Source organism: Delphinus delphis, chromosome 1, assembly GCF_949987515.2.
Source record: "Delphinus delphis chromosome 1, mDelDel1.2, whole genome shotgun sequence".
Lineage (NCBI taxonomy): Eukaryota > Metazoa > Chordata > Mammalia > Artiodactyla > Delphinidae > Delphinus > Delphinus delphis.
This window is the reverse complement of record NC_082683.1, coordinates 98,499,446-98,526,121: the sequence shown is the minus strand read 5'-3', so window position 1 is coordinate 98,526,121 and position 26,676 is coordinate 98,499,446. Positions and strand designations below refer to the sequence as shown.

General features: G+C 37.0%; 2 protein-coding genes across 5 annotated transcripts in view; one reads left to right on the top strand and one right to left on the bottom strand.

Annotated features, from left to right (window-relative positions):
• Positions 1-680, bottom strand: part of CAPZA1 (capping actin protein of muscle Z-line subunit alpha 1) — a 48,015-nt gene extending 47,335 nt beyond the window's left edge. The window contains exon 1 of the mRNA XM_060027376.1: positions 26-680. Within this exon, the coding sequence (XP_059883359.1) occupies positions 26-64 (39 nt within the window). The 5' untranslated portion in view covers positions 65-680. The remainder of the gene's footprint in view (positions 1-25) is intronic.
• Positions 681-701: 21 nt separating this feature from the next.
• The window catches only part of ST7L (suppression of tumorigenicity 7 like), a 150,498-nt gene continuing 124,523 nt past the window's right edge, over positions 702-26,676 (top strand). For 3 of the 4 annotated variants that reach the window (XM_060027351.2, XM_060027333.2, XM_060027342.2), the window contains exons 1-6: positions 749-987; positions 2,704-2,786; positions 6,147-6,309; positions 11,613-11,667; positions 14,537-14,652; positions 20,793-20,871. In XM_060027351.2, the coding sequence (XP_059883334.1) occupies positions 780-987; positions 2,704-2,786; positions 6,147-6,309; positions 11,613-11,667; positions 14,537-14,652; positions 20,793-20,871 (704 nt within the window). In that variant the 5' untranslated portion in view covers positions 749-779. Of the gene's footprint in view, positions 988-2,703; positions 2,787-6,146; positions 6,310-11,612; positions 11,668-14,536; positions 14,653-20,792; positions 20,872-26,676 lie in introns of all 4 variants that reach the window. The other variant, XM_060027326.1, reaches the window with a different exon arrangement.

Here is a 26,676-nt window from a genome sequence, read left to right as displayed (position 1 = left end):
TAAAAAAGAGAGGCGGACCCCTTACCTTCTCCTCATCCGACACCCGATCCTCGAAGTCGGCCATCTTGGGCTGCTCTGGCCCAGCCCGGCCCTGGCGCGAGGCAGGCCGGGAAGGAGGCCGAATGATGGAATCACAGCGAAGGCCGTCTGAAGGATCCGCCCGGAAACGCCGACCGCTAGGGCGCCATGTCAGTTACGGGCGTGGGTCATGGGCCCGGGCGCCGACGCCCCAGTAAGTCGGCGTGACTTAAATGATTTTAAGTCTAATATTTTTCTCACTGAGTTACATTAATTTCCCCATTCATCTATGGGACGTTGGGAGCGTGCTTCGGCTGGTATTGGCGCCCGAGCTTCGGCCGACCAAATTGCAGTCGCTACTCCTGTAGATTTTCCCAGTACCAGTGCTCTCCATGGCAGCCGAGTCCAAAGGGCTAAGTGCTGCTCCGACTCTGGAACGGTCGGTGACTTTTTCAACCCCAGGAATGGTGTGGAAGGTGACCCTCACGCGTATGGAGGTTAAAACACTTCACTCCGGGTCACATCTCAGCCCAGTTCCTCCAGAATAGGTGCCGCTATCCGCCCCTTCCCTCCCTCGGAAGGAATAGGTAGCCCCAGTCCTTGGGCGCTCCTCCACCTTCCAAATCTTCTCGGTCCCCGTTCCCTGGGACTCTCAGCCTTCACAGAGGCCAACTTCAGGTCCGCCACTATCCCAGGATTCCCGACTCCCGGTTTCCTGCCCTTCTCCCCTCCCAACTCCCGGCGCCACCGGGAGCGGCAAGATGGCGGACGGTGACGGCTTAGGTGAAGCAACGGCAGCTGCGGCGTCTCCTCCTGCTCCTGCTCCCGGCCTGAGCCCGCCGCTGGGCTGGAGGGAGCGGCTGCGGGCCGGGCTGGCGGGCACTGGGGCCTCGCTGTGGTTCGTGGCGGGGCTGGGGCTGCTTTACGCTCTGAGGGTCCCGCTGAGGCTGTGTGAGAATTTGGCAGCGGGTGAGAGGCCCAGAGCTCCCGAGGGACGGGCGGGCGTGGGGGATTGGGGGGCAGGAGAGGTGCCGGGGGCAAGGGCCAAAGGGCAGAGGTTTTCAGTATCACTGGAGGGCTTCGCAGAATGAGTCGGTGTGTGCGACCGAGTGAGTTCTTTTTCTCTTGGGCCGCTACTCCGCAGCTGATTGCCAAACCTGAGCTGCAACTACCGGCTCCTCCCTAAAGCTCTTAAGGTCCGCCCTCTCCGTTCTGTCCTCGTTTACCCGAGGAGAAGCCACCTGATAAAATGTAAGCTTCAGGTGGTAGGGCAGATGAGAGCATTTTCAGACTTGAATGCAGAATTTATACACACCTTTTGATTCTCTTGCCACTCAGCTGAGAGAACCCACACCCAGACAATAAAAATCTGAAAGAAACCAACACGATCTTAGCCAGCCATTCTCGTGTTTTAAAATAGTTTTGTCAGGAAATAGTTTTCGTGATATTTTTGTCCGTTCTCTGTTTTAGGCTTTATCTTGAGTAATAAAATAGAACAGTACAGGAAGTAAAGAGAAAGAGAGCCACAAACAGCAGTGGGTTCTTTCCTTAGTTCCTTCTTTCAACATTTGTAGAGAGCTTGCTGTGTAGTGTGGGCTGAAGTTACAAAGACGTATAAGAGGTGAGGATTCCCTTGGATTCTGCAAATATTATTCTTTAGCTGTAGCCAGGACAGAGTGGATGGGAGCCAGGGCCTCTTACCATGTCATTACAAATTGGTAACCTCAGATTAAAATGGAAGTATTTCTGTTATGGGATCTTTATGACTATCAGTACTGTGTTTTATTTTCCTGTAACAAGAGAAGGCAAATGTCCCCTTTTCTATTCCGTGAAATGACATGAAAGACTGTGAGATAATGTTCTGAAATGTTTTGGACTTTTTAAGAACATAGTATGTAAATTCAGATGCAACTAACACACTAAAATACGCTAGATAAATTGGCCTTCCTAGACTGTTTGAAAAGCTAATTTGGTGTTTCTGTTACAGGTTAATGAAGTGACTACTAATGGTTTGTATGCTCAGTGAAATGTTATTCATTGAGTTTATCATTTTTTTTTTACATATTAACTAGATACACCATTTAGATGAGAGTCAATGACTTTACAGATTTTTGTTTCTTTCTAAAACCCAAAGTATTTATGAGACAATTATTTGAAGTGAAGAATGTGGTCCAGGTTTTCAGTGAATCAGGTTTAGGAAGCTCTTAGTTTGCTATTCTTTTTGGGTTATTTTGCCTCTGTAGCTGACATACCAAATACACACACTGTTTCCTTCCCTCTAATTTTAAACACTGGTTTGTATCTCACCAAAATAATTAGGAAGTAGTTTTAATCCTCCTTTGTAACAGTATATTTGTTCATATTATCCTTATGGAATTGCAAAAGTTCTTGTCTAAATTATGATATTCCTGGTTTTATTCTCAACAGCAAGCTAAATGATCTCATTTTGATTTGCTTATTTAACAAATCAGCAGTGTAAAATCCTACCCTTACATATGTGAAGGCATTTTAAAGATGTGATACAATGAAAATTTAAAGTAGCTTTTTAAAAATTACAATTTTCTCAAATGAATCTCATATTAGATATTAATACTACTTGTGTCCCTCCACTCATAAAGACACCTGCATATTTGTAACTTGGGTACTTATTTTTTTTAACTTTGATTTTTTTATTCTTTTTGGCAGTGACAGTATTTTTAAATTCATTGACGCCCAAATTCTATGTGGCACTTACAGGGACATCTTCTTTGATATCAGGACTAATATTTGTAAGTAGTTTCCATTTCCTTCCTTCCATTTCCTTTGGTGTTTATCTAAAAATCAAATCTCTTTAAATAGTTATTATAATAATTAAAAATACTTATAGATCAGCATTCTCAAAATTTTCCACATTCTCAAAATGTGAAAAAATATTTTAAAAAACACTGCAACTTCCTCTCCACTTTTAGAGATTGATAGTATTCATTTGTGTATAAAAGACTGTTTATTGTATGTTGGGGGGTGTAGTGGGAGATGGGTTGTGATGTAAATGCTTGCAGGCTCGGCTTAGTAACAAAAATGAGTAAAATTGGCAGAGTGTAAAAATTGAAATTTTTATTTACTTCGAAGACTGGGTAATCTGGACAGTACATGCTCCTTCTAGAAAAGGCTAAAGCTAATTGTTGCCATGTAGACTTGCAGACCAGTATTACCAGGACCAGTTCTTCCAATTTTTTCAGACGATTTCAAGAGAACCTGGATATAAAGTTTTTATATAAAATCTTCCAATACTTTAATGTCGGCAACATCGGGCAGACTAAAAATTTATCTGTCTTGAATTAGGCTTATAGGCTGCCAGTTACCTTCTCTAGAGTGTTTAAGAGCAGAGTTTGTGAGACAGGCTAACCATCACTTTAGTTGTATGACTTCAAGAAAGTGAATTAACTTTTCTAAAGCTCCAATTTCCTCATCTGTACACTGGAGATAATAATAGTATCAACTTGGAAATTCCTTGGTGGTCTAGTGGTTTGGGACTCAACTCAATTAATTTTTTAAAAAATTAATTAATTAGGGCTTCCCTGCTGGCGCAGTGGTTGAGAGTCCGCCTGCCGATGCAGGGGACGTGGGTTCGTGCCCCGGTCCTGGAGGATCCCGCGTGCCGCGGAGCGGCTGGGCCCGTGGGCCGTGGCTGCTGGGCCTGCGTGTCTGGAGCCTGTGCTCTGAAGCGGGAGAGGCCGCAGCGGGGAGAGGCCCGCGTACCGCAAGAAAAAAAAAAAAATTAGTTAATTTTTGGCTGCATTGAGTCTTCGTTACTGCGTGCAGGTTTTCTCTAGTTGTGGTAAGTGGGGGCTACTCTTCATTGCGGTGCACAGGCTTCTCATTTCAGTGGTTTCTCTTGTTGTGGAGCACAGGCTCTAGGGCAGCACACGGGCTTGTGGCTGTGGCTCGTAGGTTCTAGAGTGCAGGCTAAGTAGTTGTGGCGCACGGGCTCAATTGCTTCTCAGCGTGTGGGATCTTCCCGGACCAGGGCTTGAACCTGTGTCTCCTGCGTTGGCAGGAGGATTCTCAACCACCGAGCCACCAGGGAAGCCCCAAAGGACTCCGCACTTTCACTGCCGAGGCCCGGGTTGAATCCCTGGTCAGGGAATTAAGATCCCATGAGCCACCCGGTGTAGCCAAAAAAAAAAAAAAAAAAAAAAAAAAAATCAACTTAATAGTTATGAGGATTAAATGAGATAGTGTGTGTGAAAGCTTGCAGCAACATGACATACACTAATGAATTTTGGCCACGTTATTCTAAGAAGTGCCACAATAAAGAAACCTGTTTAATTCAGCTTTCCCTTGCTTTATTTAACCAAGCTATCATTTGTATTTTAAAAATATTTTTTAAATTTTTATAATCTTTATTAACATCCCTGGGAACTGGTGTTTCATAGTATAAACTTTGGAAAAATACTGCTACAGATAAAAATCTTAGGAAGTATTATGGCATGCATGGCCAATGAAATTTTTCTGTATTTTTTTCTCATCTCTAGGTGGTGCTCTATAACTATAGTAGAAATGTAAAAATAATAGCATTTATATTGGAGTGGTTTTTTGTTTTGTTTTGTTTTTTTAAATAGGGACGAACACTTGACCATTTTGTTGAAGTGAAATACCAGATGAGAAAGCAATTTTTCTCTTGACTTAAAAAAAATTATTGAGGAATTCTGGGTGAAAACTCTGTTATTAAAAGCCTCAAAATTTATTGATTTATAAAGCCTACTCATAATTTAGCATATTTTGTCATAGCATATAAAAATCTAAATAAAGAAGATAAACTATCTTTAAACAGCTGATGTAGTAGAAAGAGCATTGGTCTTGGAACCAGCAGATGTAGTTTTGAGTCTTGACTCTGCCATTTACTATCTGATAACTTTGGGCAAGTCACATGAATTCTGAGTCCTAATTTCCTCATTTATAAGGAGGGGAGAAAACTTACATTTATATAATATATAACTTACATATGTAATATGTAAAAGTGTTTAAAATTTGTTGTTACTTTTTTTAAACCAACATTTTAAATTTACAAAACTTAAGAATTCAAGTAACATTTTAAAGGTTAAACTGTGTCATTACCCTTGAAATATTGATGAGTTTTTATTAGCAAAGTTTATTTATAATTTCTTTTACCACCTGAAATGAGAAAGCTAGTTGTGCTGCTTGTGTTATTTCTACCTGAAGAGGTAATGTGCTTGGAAGCTGAAGAATAGCAACAAAGCCAGTTGTTTAACTAATTATTACGAGTAAAAAGATTACTCTGAAAGGAGAATAAAAGAGCCAATGGGAGTGCATAACGTAGCTTTCTGTTCTGTGGAATCAGGAAAAGTTCCCTAGGACATGTCATTTAAGCTCAGACCCAAAGGAGCCAGCAAAGGGAGTTGAAAAGGCTGGAGTATCCGAATATGAAACATTCTGCTCATTCAACACAGAGAGCTGCTTTTGATTCCTCTTCTTATAACAATGATAAACCATGGAAACAGAAAGAAAGGAATATCCTGATTTTTAAATGGTTCAATATGGGAATCAACTTGACTCTTAACCTACATTAATAATACTGCCAAATACTGGAGTAGTACTTTGTTGTTTAAAAGCACTTACAATTCTTGTTAACCATATTTACTAGATAGGACATTGAGGCTCTGAGAGGTTAGAAGTTAACTTCCCCAAAACACACAGCTAATATATGGCTGAATTGGGAGTCAAATGTAGGCATTCTAACCCTAGTCTAGTGGTTAATCCACCATGCTAGTTGTTTCAAAATTGTTTTTCTTTTAATTATGCTACAGATAGACTAAAATGACATTATAATGTAAGTTACATTATTTATAGCTTAAACACTTCTTACTGTTTTTTTAATGCTTTATTTACAGACGTATTCTAGTGTTGCCTAAGCTTGTCTGAATTTCATTACAAAGTTGTAAAAAGGCATTTTACCTTGGCTTGGCATGTGTTATCAGGGAATCTTGTGTTTGGCTTATTTTTTGGAAGGAGGGCACATTTCAAATGCTGAATTAAACAGGAACATCTTGAGAGAATGTTTTGATTTGAGGTCATATATCTGCTGATTAATTCTATTTTAAGTGAAAGATGTTTTCTGTTTGTCACAGATATTTGAATGGTGGTACTTCCATAAGCATGGCACATCTTTTATTGAGCAAGTATCTGTAAGCCATTTGCGACCACTGATGGGAGGAACAGAAGGCAGCATTTCAGAGCCAGGTTCTCCTTCCAGCAGCAGAGAAAGTGAAACCAGCAGACAGAATTTGTCAGGTGACTACTACTGACTTAATGTGTGTTCAAAGCTGTATTGTTAAGATTGTGTTTGGCTGTGGCAGATAGAAAACTCATAACAGTAGAGAGCAGTTTGTCTTTCCTTTAAATATAGGTAATCCATGGCTGATATGGAGAGCAATGATTATCAGAGACCTAGACTCCTTCTATTTTGTTTGCGACCATCTCCAATGCAGTTTTTCCTTGTGGTTCCAGACAGTTCCTCTGGCTTCAGCCATCATGTCCACAGTCTAGTCATCAGGAAGGAGAATAAGCCAGGAGAAGACGCTTTCCCCACCCCCCACCCCACAGCAACCAAGGACACTTCCGAGCAGCGTCATATACTATTTCAACTTACTTTCTACTGGTCAGATCTTTGTCATATAAACAGAACTAGCTGTAAGGGAGGCTAGAAATTGTAATCATTTTCTCAGTGTATATATGCACAGGTGATAAGGGGATCTTATTACTGATAAAGGAGAGAACAAAGACAATTAGCCATCTCTGCCAAGAGAGCAAAGTTAGGAAAAATAGCTTTTCTTCTCAGTATATTTACAAAGACATCAAAATCTGTTATTCTTGTATGGATAATCTGTTGTCATACATAAACTGTAGACTATTCCTCTATATGTATCTAGTAATTATGCAATTAGGAAAGTAAAATATTTGAAGCCAGATAGAAATCACATTTTTGGATTATTGTTTCTTTCATTTGGTATAGGTTATAATCATACAGTTAACTCATACAAATGAGTTAATTCTGCAGAATGTCATAATGTCTCATTTGTTCAGTAAGCCTAACCACTAGGGTTATATTAATTTAGTAGAAAAATACTACCTGAGTGCAGTTGCTGGCACTTTTTAGGTGTGATCAGGGAAAGTCTGTAAGAAAGAACTCTTTAAACTGAGCCCTAAAGCTTGAGTGGGGGACTTCCCCGGTGGCGTAGTGGTTAAGAATCTGCCTGCCAATGCAGGGGACGCGGGTTTGAGCCCTGGTCCGGGAAGATCCCACATGCCGTGGAGCAACAAAGCCTGTGAACCACAACTACTGAGCCTGTGCTCTAGAGCCTGGAAGCCACAACTACTGAGCCCTCGCACCACAACTACTGAAGCCTGCGCACCTAGAGCCCATGCTCCGCAGCTAGAGAAGCCACCACAATGAGAAGCCCATACACCGCAACGAAGAGTAGCCTCCACTCACCACAACTAGAGAAAGCCCACGTGAAGCAACGAAGACCCATTGCAGCCATAAATAAGTAAATAAATAAAAAAAAAAAAAGCTTGAGTGGGTGTTGACCAGGATTAGTAGGGATGAGGTTGGCAGCCATTCAGGAGTACGGGAAGGAATAATGGTAATTTTCTCTGCCCTACTCCTTTCTCCCCTTTCATGAAATAATTACAGAACTCTTAAGAATAAGGCATATTAAGATGAATATGAGGGACTTCCCTAGAGGTCCAGTGGTAAAGAATCCACCATACAGTGCAGGGGACACGGGTTCGATCCCTGGTCAGGGAACTAAGATCCTACATGCTACGGGGCAACTAAGACTGCGTGCCACAACTACTGAGCTTGCGTGCCTGAACTAGAACCTGCATGCTGCAAACTACAGAGCTCACACGCTCTGGAACCCGCATGCCACAACTACAGAGCCCATGTGCCCTGGAGCCTGTGCACCACAACTAAAGAGAAAACCCGCATGCTGCAACTAGAGAGAAGCCCGCACACCACAACGAAGATCCTGCGTGCTGCAACTAAGACCCCATGCAGCCAAAAATTAAATAAATAAATCAATAAACAAATAATAAATCTTAAAAAAAAAGGTGAATATGACATAGATGTGTCCCCAAGAAGCTCAGAGTCCAGTATGTAAATAATTATAACAATAATGCATTATACAGTCTTATTCCCTATTGTGAGATTGAGTATACCATTGCATAATGAAAGTGAAGATAACCTTAAGAACATTCCAGCTTAGTATAGGATACAGACATATAAATAAGTGATGGCAAAAGATACAAAAGATACTTTTATATAGTGTATGGAAGGTACTATGGTGATGAAAAGAGGGAATGGTCAGTTATTCTTGGAAGGAAGGCCACAAAATGTTTCACAGAAGAGATGCATGAATTGACCTCAGAAGTGAGTCACAGTTCTCCTTTGGTTCCACTTTCTCTCCCTGGGTAGCTGCATCTCCTTCTATAGTATTATCATCCACAGACATATGTATTGGGAGAACCAATGTTAACTTTCTGTCCCCAAGCTTTCTTTTATGTTCTAGACCCACATTTCTAACTCTTTGCTAGAAATCTCCACCTTTGATGGCCCTAAGCAACCCTAAACTCATTCTGTCCAAAGTGAAACTGCTAATTATCTTCTTTTAATAGGTACCTTCCATAATCCTAAAATCTATTAATTTCCAAAATAGAAACCTTTGAGTTGTTTTAGATTATATCTCTTTTATTTCCCCTTCCTTCTCCAGACTATTGACCCTTATCGTATGCTATTGATTCCCCTCAAAAATTACCTTGACTCTATTTTACCTTCTTTTTCAACATTCAGTGTCCCGTATGTAGGCCTTAGATATCTCTTTCCTGGACTATTGCTGTATACCCTAACTGGTTTCCCTGCCTATGATACTTCTCCTTTTAGTACATTCTCTCCCCTTACTATGTAAAAAAGTGTTTCTCAAATTTTTTAGATTCCGGAATCGTTTATACTCCTAAAAATTATTGAGGACCTCAAGAGCTTTTGTTTATATATTGATTATGTCCCCGATATTTACCATATTAGAAATTAAAACAGAAATTAAAAAAATATTTATTTATTAGTTATTTTTAAAATAACAGGAAACCCATTGCATGTTAACATAGTTCTATGAACTGAACTGTGTCTCTCCCCCACCTCAAATTCATATGTTGAAGCTGTAACCTCTAATGTAACTATATTTGGAGGCAGGACTTTTAGGAGACAATTAAAGTTAAATGAGGTTGTAAGGGTGGGGTTCTAATGTGATAGGATTGGTAGCCTTAGGAGAAGAAGAGAGATTAATTTCTCTCTCCACTATGGGAGGAGACATGTAAGGACACAGGAAGAAGGCAGCCATCTGTAAGCCAGGAAGAGAGCTCTTACCAGAACCTAACCATGTTGGCACCCTGATTTCAGACTTCCAGACTTCAGAACTGTGAGAAAATAAATTTCTGTTGTTTAAGTCACCCAATCTATGGTATTTAGTTATGGCAGCCTGAACTAATACACATATTATGAAAAATAATTATATTTTCCAAAACGAGAAAATTTTAATCAGAAGACTGCCATTTCTTTACATTTATTTAAATCTCTTTAATATCTAGCTTAATAAAAAATTGCTTATTCTCATATCTGCTTCTGCATTGTTGTGAAATGTTGTTTTGCTTGACATCTATGAAGAAAATCTGTTCTCACACAGATATGTAGTTGGAAAAGGGAAAAGTATTTTAATAACCTTTCAGAAGGTTGTGGATATTCATTTTCAATACAACACCAAAATTTACTGAGGTACTTTCTTAAAGTTTAGTTGCAATGTGGAATCTGAAGCTATATCAGTTAACTTGCCATGTTCTGTACATTAAAATCCCTTGGTGTCCCATTTTGAATGGGTCTTTCACTTATGAATAATTTTATAAATCATGCATTGGCCATTTGGAAAATACTCGTTCCCTGAGTTATACGTGTCTTCCAAATATTGAAATATTGTATAATTTTTTTAAATGACGTTTGTTAATATCACCACTAATCTCACAGGAAAGCCTTTAAGTTGAGAAATTGTCAAGCTCATGGTAACTGATACAAGTTTTTCAAAATTCTAGTATGTACTTGAAAGCTCAAATTTTATCATTGGCAGCAAATACTACTTTTTCTTCCTTGAATTTGACAGATTCACTTTGTTCAACTTTGAGAAAATATTTGCCAGGTATCTGTCTGAATAATCATAAATTTGTCTATTAGTGACTCTTTCAAGTAAAAGTGAGATTCCATGAAAAAAAAAAAAAAGGTCAGTCCAACTCAAAAAACAATTGCTTATACTGGAGACAACCATCATATTTGGTTGCCTTGTTTACTGGGGTGGGGGTGAGGAATCCAATGACCACTACTTTAAAGTACCAGCAGTTTTACCAACCTTTGAGTTGTACCATTAGCCCAACTTTGCAGGACTGGGACTAGTGTGAGGTTAAGTCAGGTGCTTGGGGCACAAAATTTAAGGACGCCCTTACTCTCAGGGTTGGGTTCAAATCAACAAGTTAAAAAGGCAAACAATGTCTTAGCATTTATTATGAAACGAGTTGTTACTTTGCAGTTCCATGAATGATACTTTGAGAACTGCTGATCTAACCAAAGTCTTGATATTTGTTATTTTTCTGTTTATAAACCTTTGATGGCTTCTGATTGACTAAGGATAATGTCTAAACTCTTTACATGGTATGTAAGCCCCTTCATCAATTTCCCCCAGTCTATTTTCTAGCCTCATTTACAGCTCTCCCTCTCACCTTCTACCATGTACTCTAACCTAAGTATGCTGTGTGGTTTTCTCATACTTCTCTGCTTAGAATGTTCTTCATCTGGCAACCTTCTACTTATTTTTACAGTGGTTCAAGTTTAAATGTCACAACCTTTCTAAAGTCTCCCCTAATTTCTCCAGAGCAAACTTAATCACTTCCTTTTTTTCTCTTGGAACAAAATATATCTCTATCATAGCACTTATCACACAGTGTAGGTGATAGTTTACATAACTAATTCTCATGCTACACTTAATTCAGTTAAGTTAGTTCCAAATGCTGTGGTTCCAGAAGTACAAAATGAGCAAAGTTTTTTTTGAGCACAGGTTCGGACGCGCAGGCTCAGTGGCCGTGGCTCACGGGCCCAGCCGCTCCGCGGCATGTGGGATCTTCCCAGACTGGGGCACGAACCCGTGTCCCCTGCATCGGCATGCAGACTCTCAACCACTGCACCACCAGGGAAGCCCCTGAGCAAAGTTTTAAAAGCTTATATTTTAAAGGAGAAACTGAAAACTAGATAGTCACATTGTAATATGGTAAGTATGGTACTTGAATTGTGAACCAAATGCTATGGAGACAGAAATAAGGGAATGACTAGATTTGGTTGTACACTGCATGACAGCAGGGTGGTCCATGCCTTATTCATCTTTGTGCTATATGTGGCTAGCACTGTACTTAGCATACAGTGACTATACATGTTGACCAAATTAAGATTTAACTACATTTGATTAAGCTGTCTTATTTTCCCCCTTTTTCTCTTTGTTTTTTAGAATGCAAGGTATGGAGAAATCCTCTAAATCTTTTCAGAGGAGCAGAATATAGGAGGTATTACATTTTGCTTTCAGTATAATTATGGCATTGGTTTTAGAATAAAAGTATTATGGAAAAATTTATTTTTACAAATATATCACAGCTCTTCTGGTTGGAGATACTGATATAAGGTAAAATGATTAGCCCAAGGTTTAATTGGCAGCATCTTGACTATATTTACTTTTATAATCATGAGAAACATTGCTTCAAACCATATGTTTGTGATGTAAGTATACATTTGGCTCTTGGTTTATGGCAGAAAGCCTTTTCAAAGAATTCATGAGATAGAGAAAAAATTGCAAATGTCAGCATATTCCTGTGCACATGTGCTCAATTGCAAACTTTATTTGACGATTCACTAGAAAATATCAATCTGAATGTGAATATAAATTTCATTTGTGCAACAGTACAGAGCATAATACTTTTATACTGTATTTCGTATTGCCATTCCCTAGCTACACTATTGTGTCCATTTCTCTTCTGGTTTTTATTCTAAATGAGAAAACGACTTTTGAAAAACTTATGACCAAAGATACTTTACTTTTGTTTTGGAAAGGGCTGTGTTTTACCTGGAGGTAGACTGGGGCATGTTATTTAATTCATTGAACAAGAAACAGTTTATGTCTACTATGTATTGGCACTATGCAAAATGATGGGGATACAAAATAATTTAGCAGTAATCCCTGTGTGTAAGTACTTGATAGTGTAGGACAGTCACATCCTGGGAAGCCAAAGCTAGGCTTTTATGATAGATGCCATTAGCTTATATTAAGGGATTCTGCAAGAAACAGGTCCTTGAACTTCTCACTGTGTTTATTAAAAAGTTTTTAGGCTATTCTTGTTATCTTATAGTATCTACTTCATGAAAATCTTAAAGAGAAATTTCTTATCTTAGTATAACGAACTCTTAATGCTTCTTTTTGAATGATTAGTTTGTCTTAATGTAAAAGTCTAAATTGCACTGGTAATCATTGTGGCTCTAGGAAGCTTGGAATCATATCGTAGCCAACCTTTAGCAAGTGTATAGAACTCTTTGGTATGAGCCATTTTATGGCTCAATCCTTGTTTTACTTTACTGAGTCTTTTAAAATTTACTGCTAATTTAAGTTATTGATACTGTGCATGTGTTTTTTAGCTGCTTTAAATCATTTTGGGATTAATGTAGATCGTTCATTTTTTTTATGATTTTAGAAAGTATACCAAACTTTGCTAAATGAACAAGGATTTGCTTTTTCCTTTTTCTTCATGATAATTTCTCCTAAAATAGCTAAAAACTTTAAATAGAAACTTTAAAGGCAACTTATACAATTAAATAACTTAAAATCTTTGATCATGTATATAAATAACACAATGTGCTTTTATTTTTATTTTTTTTTTTTTTGCGGTACGCGGGCCTCTCACTGTTGTGGCCTCTCCCGTTGCGGAGCACAGGCTCCGGACGTGCAGGCTCAGCGGCCATGGCTCACGGGCCCAGCCACTCCGCGGCATGTGGGATCTTCCCAGACTGGGGCACGAACCCGTGTCCCCTGCATCGGCAGGTGGACTCTCAACCACTGCACCACCAGGGAAGCCCACAATGTGCTTTTAAAATGCTTTTTCTGATTATAAAATATACACATATTCATTGTTGAAAGTTGGAAAATAAAAAGATGTATGAGAAAGAAAGTAAAAAATCACCTTTTTCTACCACTAAGTGATAACTGCTATTAGTATTTCCATCCAGTCTCTCTTCTATACGCATATATAGAAACAAAACTTGAACATCATAATATATAAAATTCATTATGTGTGAATTTACCACAGAATTTCTTCAAAACATGAATTTCTTCAAAAACATGATTTTTAATAGTTGTACTGTATTCTATTATATGGAGGTACCATACATAACTTACCTACTGCTCCCCTATCCAGGTCACAGGTTATATTTCACTGTTAACATTTACTCTAGAGGGATAGCTTTATATATAAATCTTTAGCCACATATATGATTATTTCCTTAGGGTTGATTTGTAGCACTGGAATTACTGAATCAAAAGGTGTGAACAGTTTTTTTCCCCCCTTTAAGTTTTTCTTTTAATGGTGGAAAATTTCAAAAATAAACAAAAGTAGAGAGCGCGGTATAATGGAATTCCATATACCCATCATCTAACTAGGTGTTATTTTTAAGGCTCTTGATAGATATTATCTAATTGATTTCTGGAAAAAGAAATGTAGATACCAATTTATATTTGTAACAGCAATATGTGTGAGTCCCATCTCACCCCTGACAATATATATTTGCCAATTTTATAGTTGAATAGTCAAAATTAGTTATTTTAATTTGCTATTTGTTAATTACCAATGAGATTGGATATTTTAAAATGTATTTATTAGACAGTTTGTTACCTGCTATTAATTATTGAGGGTTTTAGGGGGAAATGAAAGGTAAAATTTCTAATTTAGTAAAATCTGAAAGAAGTTTTTTTTTTGCTTTTATGCTTTGAAAACCCTTTATCATCTTGACATCTAGTAAAAAATCACTTGTGTTTTTTTCTAGTTTCTTTGTAGTTTTACTTTTAATACTTAATTCTAATTCACTGAGAATTTATTTAAGTATACTTAAAAAAGTATATATTTAAGTCAAATTGTTTTATCTTCAAATTCAATTTTGAAGCACTGTTTGTTGAATAATCTACCTTTTCTGTTTTGGTTTTTGATGTTTTATTATTGTACTCTAAGTAGTTTGGATAGGTTATCTCTTTTGCTTTATTGATTATAATAAGCTTTTGAAACATCCTGAAATAAGATTTGTAGCAGTATATTTTTGAATTTTAAAAAGTATCTGTTGTAGCAGACAGATGCTCTCTTATGTTCAATTTACATATTTTATTGTGTTTTGGTAAAGATACACTTGGGTGACTGGTAAAGAGCCACTTACATACTATGACATGAATTTGTCAGCTCAGGACCATCAGACCTTTTTCACCTGTGACACGGACTTTTTACGTCCTTCAGACACAGGTATGTGTCATAATCTGTTCTTGGGGTAAACAGTAGTCATAAAAATTATTTTTAAAGTTTTTTAGAGTTATTTATTATACAAAGTTATTTGGCTTGGAGTTTGCATCATTGATAAGAAACCCAGATTAAATTGAAACTAATTATGATTGTAAACTAGGTTATCGTACTTTTTTGTCTTTTATAAGATGAAATTTAAATTCTTTATAGAATTTAAAGTATTTTACAAAAATTAATTAAATTGCTTCTTTTATTACTTAGAAAACCTTTCAGATCGAATACAGCAATTGCTTATACAGAGAACAGTGTACCCAGTTTTGGTTGGGGAAGTTAACACCTATAATTACACATTAAAAAAAAAAAATAAGGCAAAGTTAAACATTGGGGCACAGCATGTAGAGAAAAATGGGGTATATTTTATTCCAGTCATAAGTCAGAGATGCATATAAAGTGGTGGAAGATCATAGAAATGTCTGTGTTTAGTTCTCTCTAATCTTCTCTGTAGAAGTGAGTATAGAAACTCTTAAATGTTTGGCTTAAAGACAGGGATCTTTATCACAACTATTTCGACTGCCTTCTCCTACCTTATCTATGCTTCTACTTTTATCCTTCAAAATTAAAAGTCTCATTCTCTGGGAAGGCTTCCCTGATCTCTGCAATTCTACAGTACTTAGTCAAAACCTCACTTTTATAATAATTTTAGTTAATTTATTCAACTGTAAACACTTATTTGTTGGTTTATCATGTTGTTTTAATGTTTGTCCTCCCTAATAATGTGTGAAACTGTGGAAATTAGGGACTATACTTGTCAACTTTGAATCCTTATCATCTAGAACACTGCCTGATATACTGTAAATATTAATATTTATTCTTTGATGGAAGTATGAATGAATGAATAGCCTTGGTGTCACAGATGTCTTAAGCAATTTCAGTAATAATAGCTAACACTTGTATAACACTTACTATGCGCCAAGCACTGTTCTAAGCAATTTATATAAAGATACTAATTTAATCTTCCCAATCACTTCATGAGATAGGTACTATTATCAGCCACATTTTAAATGTAAAGGAACTGAGGCAAAGGGGAGACAAGTAACATTTCCTAAATCACCTGGCTAATAAATGAAAAAGCTGGGTTTCAAGCTCAAGTTTAGCTCTTAACCACTATACTATTACTGCTTCTACTCATCACATTGATAGGCAGAAGAAAATCACCAACAGTTACGGTCTGAAAAACAGCCAGTTTTCCAACATTGAAGTGAGTTCATTGTGCTATATCTCTGCTGTATTAAATATATTCAGCATCTGTAGTAGCAGGAAACCCAAGGATCTTTGGTATGGTTACATAAAATGGTTTAATTGCAAATCAGAGAAAAAGGAATTGCTGTATGTTTATGTGCTTAATGTTTACATTAATGGCAAAAGTATAATGTTAAGGAAATAACAGCAGTGGAAAATCAGTATTGTACGTTAACTATGAGGACTGAGGTGACTGTGGATATTAAGGCTTCACCTCCCTCTCATGGGCAGAATTGCAAACCTTGGCAGGCTTTTCAAGTAGCAACCATGGCTATCCACTAAAGCTGTGGTCTTAAAACATTTTTGTTCACATAGCTCCTAAAAGAATTTTGAAAAACTATGTATCCCTTCACACATTTTTAACTTGACATCATAAGGTTAAATAATTGCAAAGAATGTAATTTTTAACATATTATAAATATAGACATTTAAAAATAACACTAAAATACTCTATATTTGAATGTATTTCAAGGAATCTAATGACTTGATATCCACCATGATCCATTGAAAAGTACATGAACAAATAGTCTAACAGTAGTAAATTTTATATAAGTACTTTTTCTTGTTGAACTCATATCCATTCCACACCTCTGTATGATTTTATTATAATATAATTATTTTATATTTGAGAGTTTTTTAATCACACTTAAATACTTTTCCACAATAAAGTTTTTGTATAATTTTTTTTAAATTTAAGTTTCTTTTGATCATAAAGTTCTAAATGGAATCATGTACTTTATATTTTTGTCAAATCCTTCAAGCTACATATTTGGCTCTTCCAACTTTGGAAAGAGTCCTCCATATAACTTAATTGGCTGGGTGAGTTCTCATTTTCCTTCCTGTCAACTAAATCAGACTTACTTTCTGACAGAGAAGTCTGACTTCATTTTTTAATTCAAATAAACATGTTAACATGCATCCCTATGACAACCATCTCTCTTCTGAATTCAGATTCTAAGATAGAAAGATAGATAAGTCTTAAAGCCTTGCCCGTGAGCTTATCACTTGGCCGAAACAAGATTCCACTGCCTTTATTATCCCTTACTAATGCTTTATTTGCCTTATTATGAGGATACCTTCCCTTAGGAGCAATGCATGCTTTGATAGTAAGGGGAGAAAGGGTGCTGATAAATGGAACTGATAAAAATTATCACTCCCTCCCCACTCTACAATATACTTGAATTCAGAAATTCCAGGGGCCAGAATACTCTATTTCTAATGCTGAGCTTCACTGTTAAGTAAGTAAATGGCACAAATCCCTATTATAGGTTCCTTGATTAAAAATGGTTCCTCCCAAACCCAAACTTTGAATTGTCCCTTGAGGCACATGGAGATCTTTACACTCTAGGGCAACTTACCTTGGAAAGATTCAGGATGGGTGAAAAGTAAGCTTTTCTTTTGTAAAGTAGGAAAAGGTAATATATCTTTAGGGGACGCACTGAGTCGGGGAGCATATGTTGGCTAGGAAAGGAAAACCAGCATGACAGACCAAGCAGGTGAACATTCTTCAGGTAGATCAGTTATAGGAAAGAGTCATATATAGCTGAAGCTTTAGACATTGATTCTCTTAAAACGGTGTGTCCCATTTTGGTCCTTGCAAAGTTTCATGTAGTACTTCTAGAGGTATGCATAATCCCAGTTAAAGACTGAACTAAACCTTATCCACAAATGATAATCCAGAAATGGACTGTTTGTTCCATATTGATCTTTTCAGATATTCACATAAAGATAATGATTTATGTCTATAGTTTTTTATTAAAAAAAGACAAACGTGCCTATACGTGTGATGTGACAAATTTCTCTTGACTCTTGTCATCAGTAATTACTAAATTAGTAGATTTTTTTAAATAAATGTATTTATTTTATTTTCTTTATTTTTGGCTGCGCTGGGTCTTCATTGCTGCATGCAGGTTTTTCTCTAGTTGAGGAAAGCTGGGGCTACTCTTCATTGTGGTGTGTGGGCTTCTCATTGCGGTGGCTTCTGTTGTTGCAGGGCACAGGTTCTAGGCGCTCGGGCTTCAGTAGTTGTGGCTCGCAGGCTCTAGAGCACAGGCTCAGTAGTTGTGGTGCACAGGCCTCACGGCATGTGGGATCTTCCCGGAGCAGGTCTCGAACCCCTGTCCCCTGCATTGGCAGGCGGATTCTTAACCACTGAACCACCAGGGAAGCCCTAAGTTAGTAGATTTTTGTTGTTATTCTATTGATTTGTTTATTTAGGACAGTGAACAAACATATTCTCAGGGCCAGCCAGCAGTGTTTTTTTGGTTAATTTGCTTTCATGTTTTTGGTTTTTTTTTTCAACATTTAAAAAAATCAGGAGATTTAACGTTAAACTCCAGATTTACAATTTTAAGTTGGGAAATATGGACCTGCATTTCCACTTGGCAGTAATTAGTTAGACCTGAGCTGTGACTCTCTTAGACAGTGCATGTGCTTTTAGTTCACTATGTTTTCTGCCTGGTCTCAAGGCATTTATATTTGTGACCCATGGTCTTGGATTGAATGGTAGTCTCTTCTGCTGGTTAGCCTATTAGAATAGTGTTTAACTTGAAAAATAGATAAATTTTTGATTGAATTGTTAAACTGCTTGTGTTATTTTTTAAGCATATCGAGTATTCTTAAAGAGGACAGTTGAATACTAAATGAGCATATTGCTTTAAATTATTCCTAAACCTTGTTTTAGAAGGAAGTATATTCCTTCCTCTACTTTATTTCCCCTTTCCTCATTGGCTTAGAAATGCATTGGTTGTGAGGAATAATAAGGCTGGATAGAGCATTTGAAAACATGAGAATAAGAAAAAATGCTTAATGGTGGATTAGATGACCTTACTAGAAATAGAAGAAATGCCAATGCAAATGAGATGTTTTCATGTTTTAAATTAGCAAAGATTGATACTACTCAGTGTTGTTAAGGGAGTGAGGAAATAGTCACTCTCCTGCACTGCCTGAAAAAATGTAAATTAATACAGTCTCATTGAGAGGAGTTTGGATATATATATCCAAAATCTTTTAAAAGATGCATACAGGGCTTCCCTGGTGGTGCAGTGGTTGAGAGTCCACCTGCCGATGCAGGGGACATGGGTTCGTGCCCCGGTCCAGGAGGATCCCACATGCCACGGAGCAGCTGGGCCCATGAGCCATGGCCTCTGAGCCTGCGTGTCTGGAGCCTGTGCTCCGCAACGGGAGAAGCCACAACAGTGAGAGGCCCACATCCCGCTAAATAAATAAATAAATACATAGATAGATAGATAAATAAATAAAAACCACCCATTCTTTGGTCAGGTTTGCAAAGATAGATGTTGAAAGATGGTTATCACAATATTTCTATATTAGCAAAAAATTAATTATCCATCAAAAGAGAACTGGTTAAATAAATTACTGTATTACTTAATATGCTAGAGTACCAAATAACCATTTAAACTGTTAATAAAGATTCAGTGTCAAAATTTAACCTGAAAATATCATGTAACTTATAGAAGAGAGCCTCATCATCAAAAATGGCAAGTCAAATATTATACTTGATTTTTATGTAATATTTTAATGTTTAAGCAAAATGTTATTCTTTACCTGGTTATTATCAAATGGGTGCTGACTTGCATCAATTTGTCAAGTTCAGGAAGCATTAGCTGTCAGCTAGCTGGTGACATGTTTGATGTGAGAAATGTATTTTTGTTACCCAAGTAGAATATATTGTCTCCTTTTCTAAGCCAAGACTAATATTTTGTTTCCAAAGGAAAACTCAAACATTTTCCACATTATTCTTTCTGGACAGTTGTAGGTTTTGTTCCAAAAGCAACATTCATAGATTCTCTGTTTTTCTTATCAAACTTGAAATAGGCCAGATAGTTTCATGGATCTACTTTGTTTAGTTTTTTTAAAAATTTTTATTTATTTATTTATTTGGCTGCGTCAGGTCGGGTCTTAGTTGCGGCACATGGGATCTTTGTTGCGGCACACAGGCTTCTCTCTAGTTGTGGTGCTCAGGTTCCAGAGTGTGCGGGTTCTCTAGTTGTAGCATGGGCTCTCTAGTTGTAGCATGGGCTCCAGAACGCGTGGGCTCAGTAGTTGCGGCGCAGGGGCTTAGTTGCCCTGCGGCATGTGGGATCTTATTTCCCTGACCAGGGGTCAAACCTGCATCCACTGCATTGGAAGGTGGATTCTTAACCACTGGACCACCAGGGAAGTCCCTGTTTGTTTAATTTTTAAGAAACTTTGCTTAGTGTGAAATTTTAATTTTAGTGCAGTAAATGACAGCAAAACTAATATTGTTATTCCAGAGATATCCTAATTCAGGCTTTTCTTGACTCTTAGTAGAGACTGACATTTTCCATAAATATACAATAGTCTAAGTTAATTCCTTTTTACCCCCCTTTTTATACAAAATGCAAATTCAAACATTCTTCATGGATTGAATCATTGATTAAAAAAATACTGTGTTTTTTAAGTTTTTTTGTATATTTTTAACAGTTCCATAGAACCTTTTCAAGAGGATAAAGGAACTAGAATATTTCATAGATTATAATCTGATATCAATTTTAATATGCATTTAGATATATAAATGTTCATGTATAATGATGTAATTAACTTGATTAAGTACCATCTATGTTATTATTCATATAAATCAGAGAAATAATATTTTAATTTCCACTTTATGTGAAGCTTCCAAATTTAATGTAAATTTCTCATGAGGTTAATGTGAGCCATCACCCCAATTTCTTATTTCTTATGTTTAAGAATATGTTATTTAAATCTTTGTTTACTCTTCTAACTCATTCTTCATACGTTTTGCATGAGATACTTTATGTTTACCATATCATCTACTTTTTGAAATGTTTTTCCTACAGTTATGCAGAAGGCATGGAGGGAAAGAAATCCTCCAGCTCGAATCAAAGCAGCCTATCAAGCTTTAGAATTAAACAATGAGTAAGTTTGAAATATATGGAAAATAAGTTTGTTTTGAAGGAAACCCAGGCAAGTGATTTTGTTTCCTTTTTTCTGTTCCTAAGATACTTGGAGTCATTAATAGTCCCCTTTCTCTTTTTGTATACTAAAGACAAAATTTGCAGTGTTCATTGACATTTGTATTTTGCTTCTGAAATTGTAAACTTATCTATGCTTTTGAATAGAAATTATGCTAGAAATACTTTATAAAAAGGAGAATGCTGATCTGATTGGTGATAATACTTGATAATTAAAGAGTACTAAAATACTTAAGCCACCTGTTTTAATTTTGTTTTTCATTTAAGTCATTTATTTAAAGCATTCATTCAGTCCTGAGAACTGTAGTTGCTAGTAGGATTGGAGGCATGGGAAGGGAATTCAAAATAAGTAAAACATGGCTTTAATTTAATTTTTTTTAATGTTAGCAGCTTTATTTTATTTATTTATTTATTTTTTGCGATACGCGGGCCTCTCACCATTGTGGCCTCTCCCGTTGTGGAGCACAGGCTCCGGATGCGCAGGCTTAGCGGCCATGGCTCACGGGCCTAGCCACTCCGCGGCATGTGGGATCTTCCCGGACCGGGGCATGAACCCGTGTCCCCTGTATCGGCAGGCAGACTCTCAACCACTGCGCCACCAGGGAAGCCATACAGCAGCTTTATTTTTTTATAGCTCCTTTTATCAACTTTATATTTTGAAAAAACAAAATGTAGAATCATAAGTGAACTTAGGGGCTTCCCTGGAGGCTCAGTGGTTAAGAATCTGCCTGCCAGTGCAGGGAACAGAGGTTTGAACCCTGGTCTGGGAAGATCCCACATGCCGTGGAGCAACTAAGCCCGTGTACCACAACTACTGAGCCTGTGCTTTAGAGCCCGCGAGCCACAACTACTGAAGCCTGCGTGCCACAACTACTAGAGCCTGTGCTCTTCAACAAGAGAAGCCACTGCAATGATAAGCCCACGCACCGCAATGAAGAGTAGCCCCCGCTCACCACAACTAGAGAAAGCCCGCGTGCAGCAACGAAGACCAAAGGCCGCCAAAAATAATAAATTAATTAAATAAATTAAAAAAAAATAAAAATAAGTGAACTTAATATTTAAATGGGACAGATCAATAAGTATTAATGTAATATTAAATAAGTGCCAAGAGTAAAAATATGGCTCCAGTTGGGATTAATCAAGGAATGCCTCCTGAATAATGTGAACTTAGCATTGTCCCTGTACCCCTTCTTACTCCCCTACCACAGATATACTAATCCTTATTAATAAGACTTACCCAAGGTGGAACAAAACTGGCAGTGTAGGGAACTCAACAAGCAGTGAATGAATTTTATTGAAACTCTGAAAGCTAATCAGAGTTTATTGCAACCTGGAGAATGCTTAATCAGTTTAAAAAAATAGCTGAATTTCTGTAAGAGAGCTTTGTGGTGTTTTAACTTAACACTGACCCCATCCTCCACTCCCTAGGTCAGTGGCAGCCTTGAAGACAACAGTCTGCCTTCTGGGTATAATTCCTACTATCAAAGGAAGCAGAACGGACCTTTTTCTCAAAGAATTATGGTTGTTTACTTTGACCCATCTGGTTTCTCTCTGAAGAACCAGCTCAAAGGGCTTGCCTATATTTTGGTTAATTCGAAACTCTCCCAGCACTGACACAGCTACACTGTGGGGGCATTGTTGAAAATATTTAAAGGCAAATGTATTAGCCAGTGCTGCCAGGATCAAGGGATAACAACTAGGGCAAACAAGAGACAAACTAGAAAGCTTGGAAGGAAAGGCTGGGGAATGAGAAACTGGGAAATAAACGCTTTTAAAAGCTTCCACATATTCCTGGGAATCTCAGAGGCTCCACACATGCCCAAAGTTGGGCACCTGCTCAGAAAAGATTTGAGAAGACCCTAAGCTCTCATGTGTGTCTGACTTTCAGGTTCTGCACAAACAGAAAGTGAAAGCTAAGGCAGAGTTGTAAACTGCCTGACTGAATGTTGAAGGTATGCCCCAATACACACACAGAACCTATCTGCAAAGACTTGCTTTTTGTTTTGTTTTTGGTTTCAGGTGTTTAGGGTAATCTCTGTCAAATCACTGACTAACCATTAAGCTAAAGGAGCAGACACTTCACTGGTCACTCATGACAGAATACAAACTTTACAAAATCAGTTCAGAAAAGTCACAACTGTAAGCAGCAACAGCAATCTCTGGAGAGGAGGGGAAATCTGATTTCTGGAGTTGCTAGATTATAATATTTAAAATTTCCAGTTTTCAACAAAAAAATTATAAGACATGCAAAGAAGCAAAATATGCCCTACACAGAGAAAAGAAGAAAATGAATAAAAACTGTCCTTGAGGAAGCCCAGACTTTGGACTTTCTAGACAAAAACTTTAAATCAACTATTTAAAATATGCTCAAAGAGGTAAAGGAAACCATGTATAAAGAACTAAAGGAAACCATGAAAATTATGTCTCACCATTAGAGAATGTCAGTAAAGAGGTAGAAATAATAAAAAAGAACTAAATAGAAATTCTAGAGTTGAAAAGTATAACTGAAATTTAAAATTTCCTGTAGAGGTTCAGCAGCAGATATGAACAGGCAGAAGAAGGAATCAGCAAACTTGATTTAGGTAAAAAATAAAAGAATGAAGGAAAGTGAACAGAGCCTAAGAAACCTGTGGGATGCTGTTAAACATACTTACCTGTGCATAATGGAGTCCCAGAAAGAGAGGGGAGAGAGCAAAAAGGGCAAAAAGACCATTTAAAGAAATAATGGCTGAAAAGATCCCAAATTTGATGAAAGATATGGATCTACACATCCAGGAAGCTCAATGTACCCCAAGTATGACATACTCAAAAGACATCCACAATGAGACACATTATAATCAAGCTTTTGAAAGCCAAAGATAAGGAGAGATGCCTGAAAGCAGCAAGAGAGAAGCAACTCATCACATATAAGTGATCCTGAAAAAGATTAAGAGCTGCTTTCTCATCAGAAACCATGTAAGGCAGTGGGGTAACATAGTCAAAGTTCAGAAAAACAAAACAAAACAAAACTGTCAGCTTAGGATTCTATGCCCAGCAACCCTGTCCTTCAAAATAAATGGAGAAATTAAGACATTCCCAGATAAACAAAAACAGAGTTCAGTGCTAGTAGACTTGTCCTACAAGAAATGCTGCAAGGAGTCCTTCAGGCTGAAATAAAAGGATACTAGACAGTCTTGACTCCACACAAAACAATAAAGAATGCCAGTAAAAGTAACTACATAGGCAAATTAAAAAGTCAATATTAATTTTGGGGGCGTTTGCAGTTCTTTTTATCTATATGATTTAAAAGACAGCTATGTAAAACAGTCACTATAAATCTATGTTGATGGACATACAGTTTATAAAGTTGCAGTTTGTGACCATAACAACATAAGCAGTAGGGGGAAGAGCTATATAGGGGCAAAGTTTTGTATACTATTGAAACTAAATTAGTATTAATTCATACTAGATTGTTATAAGTTAAGATGTTAAATGTAATTGTTAACTGTTAACCACTAAGAAATAACAAAAAAAATGTGATAAGTAATAAGGGAATCAAAATGGTATACTAGAAGATATGTATCTAACGCAAAAGAAGACAATAATGCAGGAATTGAGAGCAAAAAAAAAAGGACATATAGAAAACAAATAGGAAAATGGCAGAAACAATTCCTTCCTTATCACTAAGTACTTAAACAGGTAAATAGATTAAACTCTTCAATTAAAAGGCATTGATTAGCAGAATAAATAGGAAAAAAAGGTAGTCCAACTATATGCTGTCTACAAGAGATTCTTTAGATACAAAGACACAAAGAAGTACAAAGTAAAAGTGTGTAAAAAAGTATTCCATGCAAATAGTAATCAAAGAGAGCTGGAGTGGCTAAACTGGTATCAGACAAAATAGACTTTAAGACAAAAAGTTTTTACAAGACAAAGAATGGCATTATATAATGATAAAAGAGGTTCAATTCATCAAGGAGATATAACAGTTATAAACTTATATATGTCTAATAACAACTTATGAAGCAAAAACTGACAGACTTGAAGGGAGAAATAAAGAATTCAACAATAATAGTTGGAGACATCAACACCTTATTTTCAATATTGGATAGAATAACTAGACAAAAGATACACAAGGAAATAGAAGATTTGAACAACACTATAAAGCAACTGGACCTAACACATCTATATAACACTCTACCTAACAACATCCCAAGTGTACATGGAACATTCTCCAGGATACATCATAATTAGGATATAAACAATTGTCAATAAACTTAAAATGATTGAAATCATACAAACTATCCACCCTCACTACAGTGGAATGAAATTAGAAGTCAATAACAGAAGGAAATCTCGAATTTCACAATATTGGAATATGTAGAAATTAAACAACGAACTCTTTTTTTTTTTTTTTTTGCGGTACGTGGGCCTCTCACTGTTGTGGCCTCTCCCGTTGTGGAGCACAGGCTCCAGATGCGCAGGCTTAGCGGCCATGGCTCATGGGCCCAGCCACTCCGCGGCATGTGGGATCTTCCTGGACCAGGGCACGAACCCGTGTTCCCTGCATCGGCAGGTGGACTCTCAACCACTGCGCCACCAGGAAAGCCCAAACAACCAACTCTTAAACAACCAATGAGCCAAAGAAGAAATCACAAGATAAATTAGAAAAATACTTTGGAATGAGTGAAAATGAAGACATAACATACCAAAAAATTATGGAATACAGCAAAAGCTGTGAGTGATCAGAGGAAAATTTATAGCTGTAAATACCTTCATTAATAAAGAAGAAAGATCTCAAATCAAAAACTTAACTTTATACCTTAAGGAACTAGAAATGAAGAGCCAACTAAACTCCAAGCAGAAGGGAGGGAGTAATAAAGATTAGAGTGATATAAACAAAACAGAGAATAGAAAAACAATAGAATCAATGAAACTAAAGGTTGGGTATTTTTAAAAAGATCAACAAACTTGACAGACTTTAAGCTAGACTGACCAATTAAAAAAGAGAGAAACTCAGCTTACTTAAAATCAAGAATGAAACTGGGAACATTACTACTGACCTTAAAGAAGTTAAAAATACTATAATAGAATACTATGAACAATTGTATGCCAAATTGGCTAACTTGGATGAAATGGCCAAACTCCCAGAAATGCACAAACTACCAAAACTGATTCAAGAAGAAAAGGAAAATCTGAATAGACCTGTAACAAATGAAGAGATTAAATCAGTAATTTAAAAAATTCCAAACAAAGAAAGCTCAGGACTAGGTTGCTTCACCACTGAATTCTACCAAACTCTTAAAGAATTAACACCAGTCCTTCTCAAACTCTTCAAAGTAATAGAAGAGGAAGTAATTCTTCCTAACTTATTTTGTGAGGCCAGTATTACTCTCATACCAAAACCAAAGGAAGACATCATAAGAAACAAAAACTACAGACTAATATTCACTATGAATATAGATGCAGATATTCTCAACGAAATACTAGCAAACCAAATCCAGCAACAGATTAAAAGGATTATACACCATGACCAAGTGGGATTATCCCAGGAAGGCAAGGGTGGTTTAACATGTGAAAATCAGTCAGTGTAAGACATCACATTAACAGAACAAAGGACAAGACCCACACAATCATCTCTGTTGATGCTGAAAAAGTATTTGACAAAATCCAACACCATTTTATTATAAAAACAAATAAAGAATGTAAGAAAACTTCCTCAAACTGATAAAGGACGTCTTATGAAAAACCTACAGCTAACTATGTACTT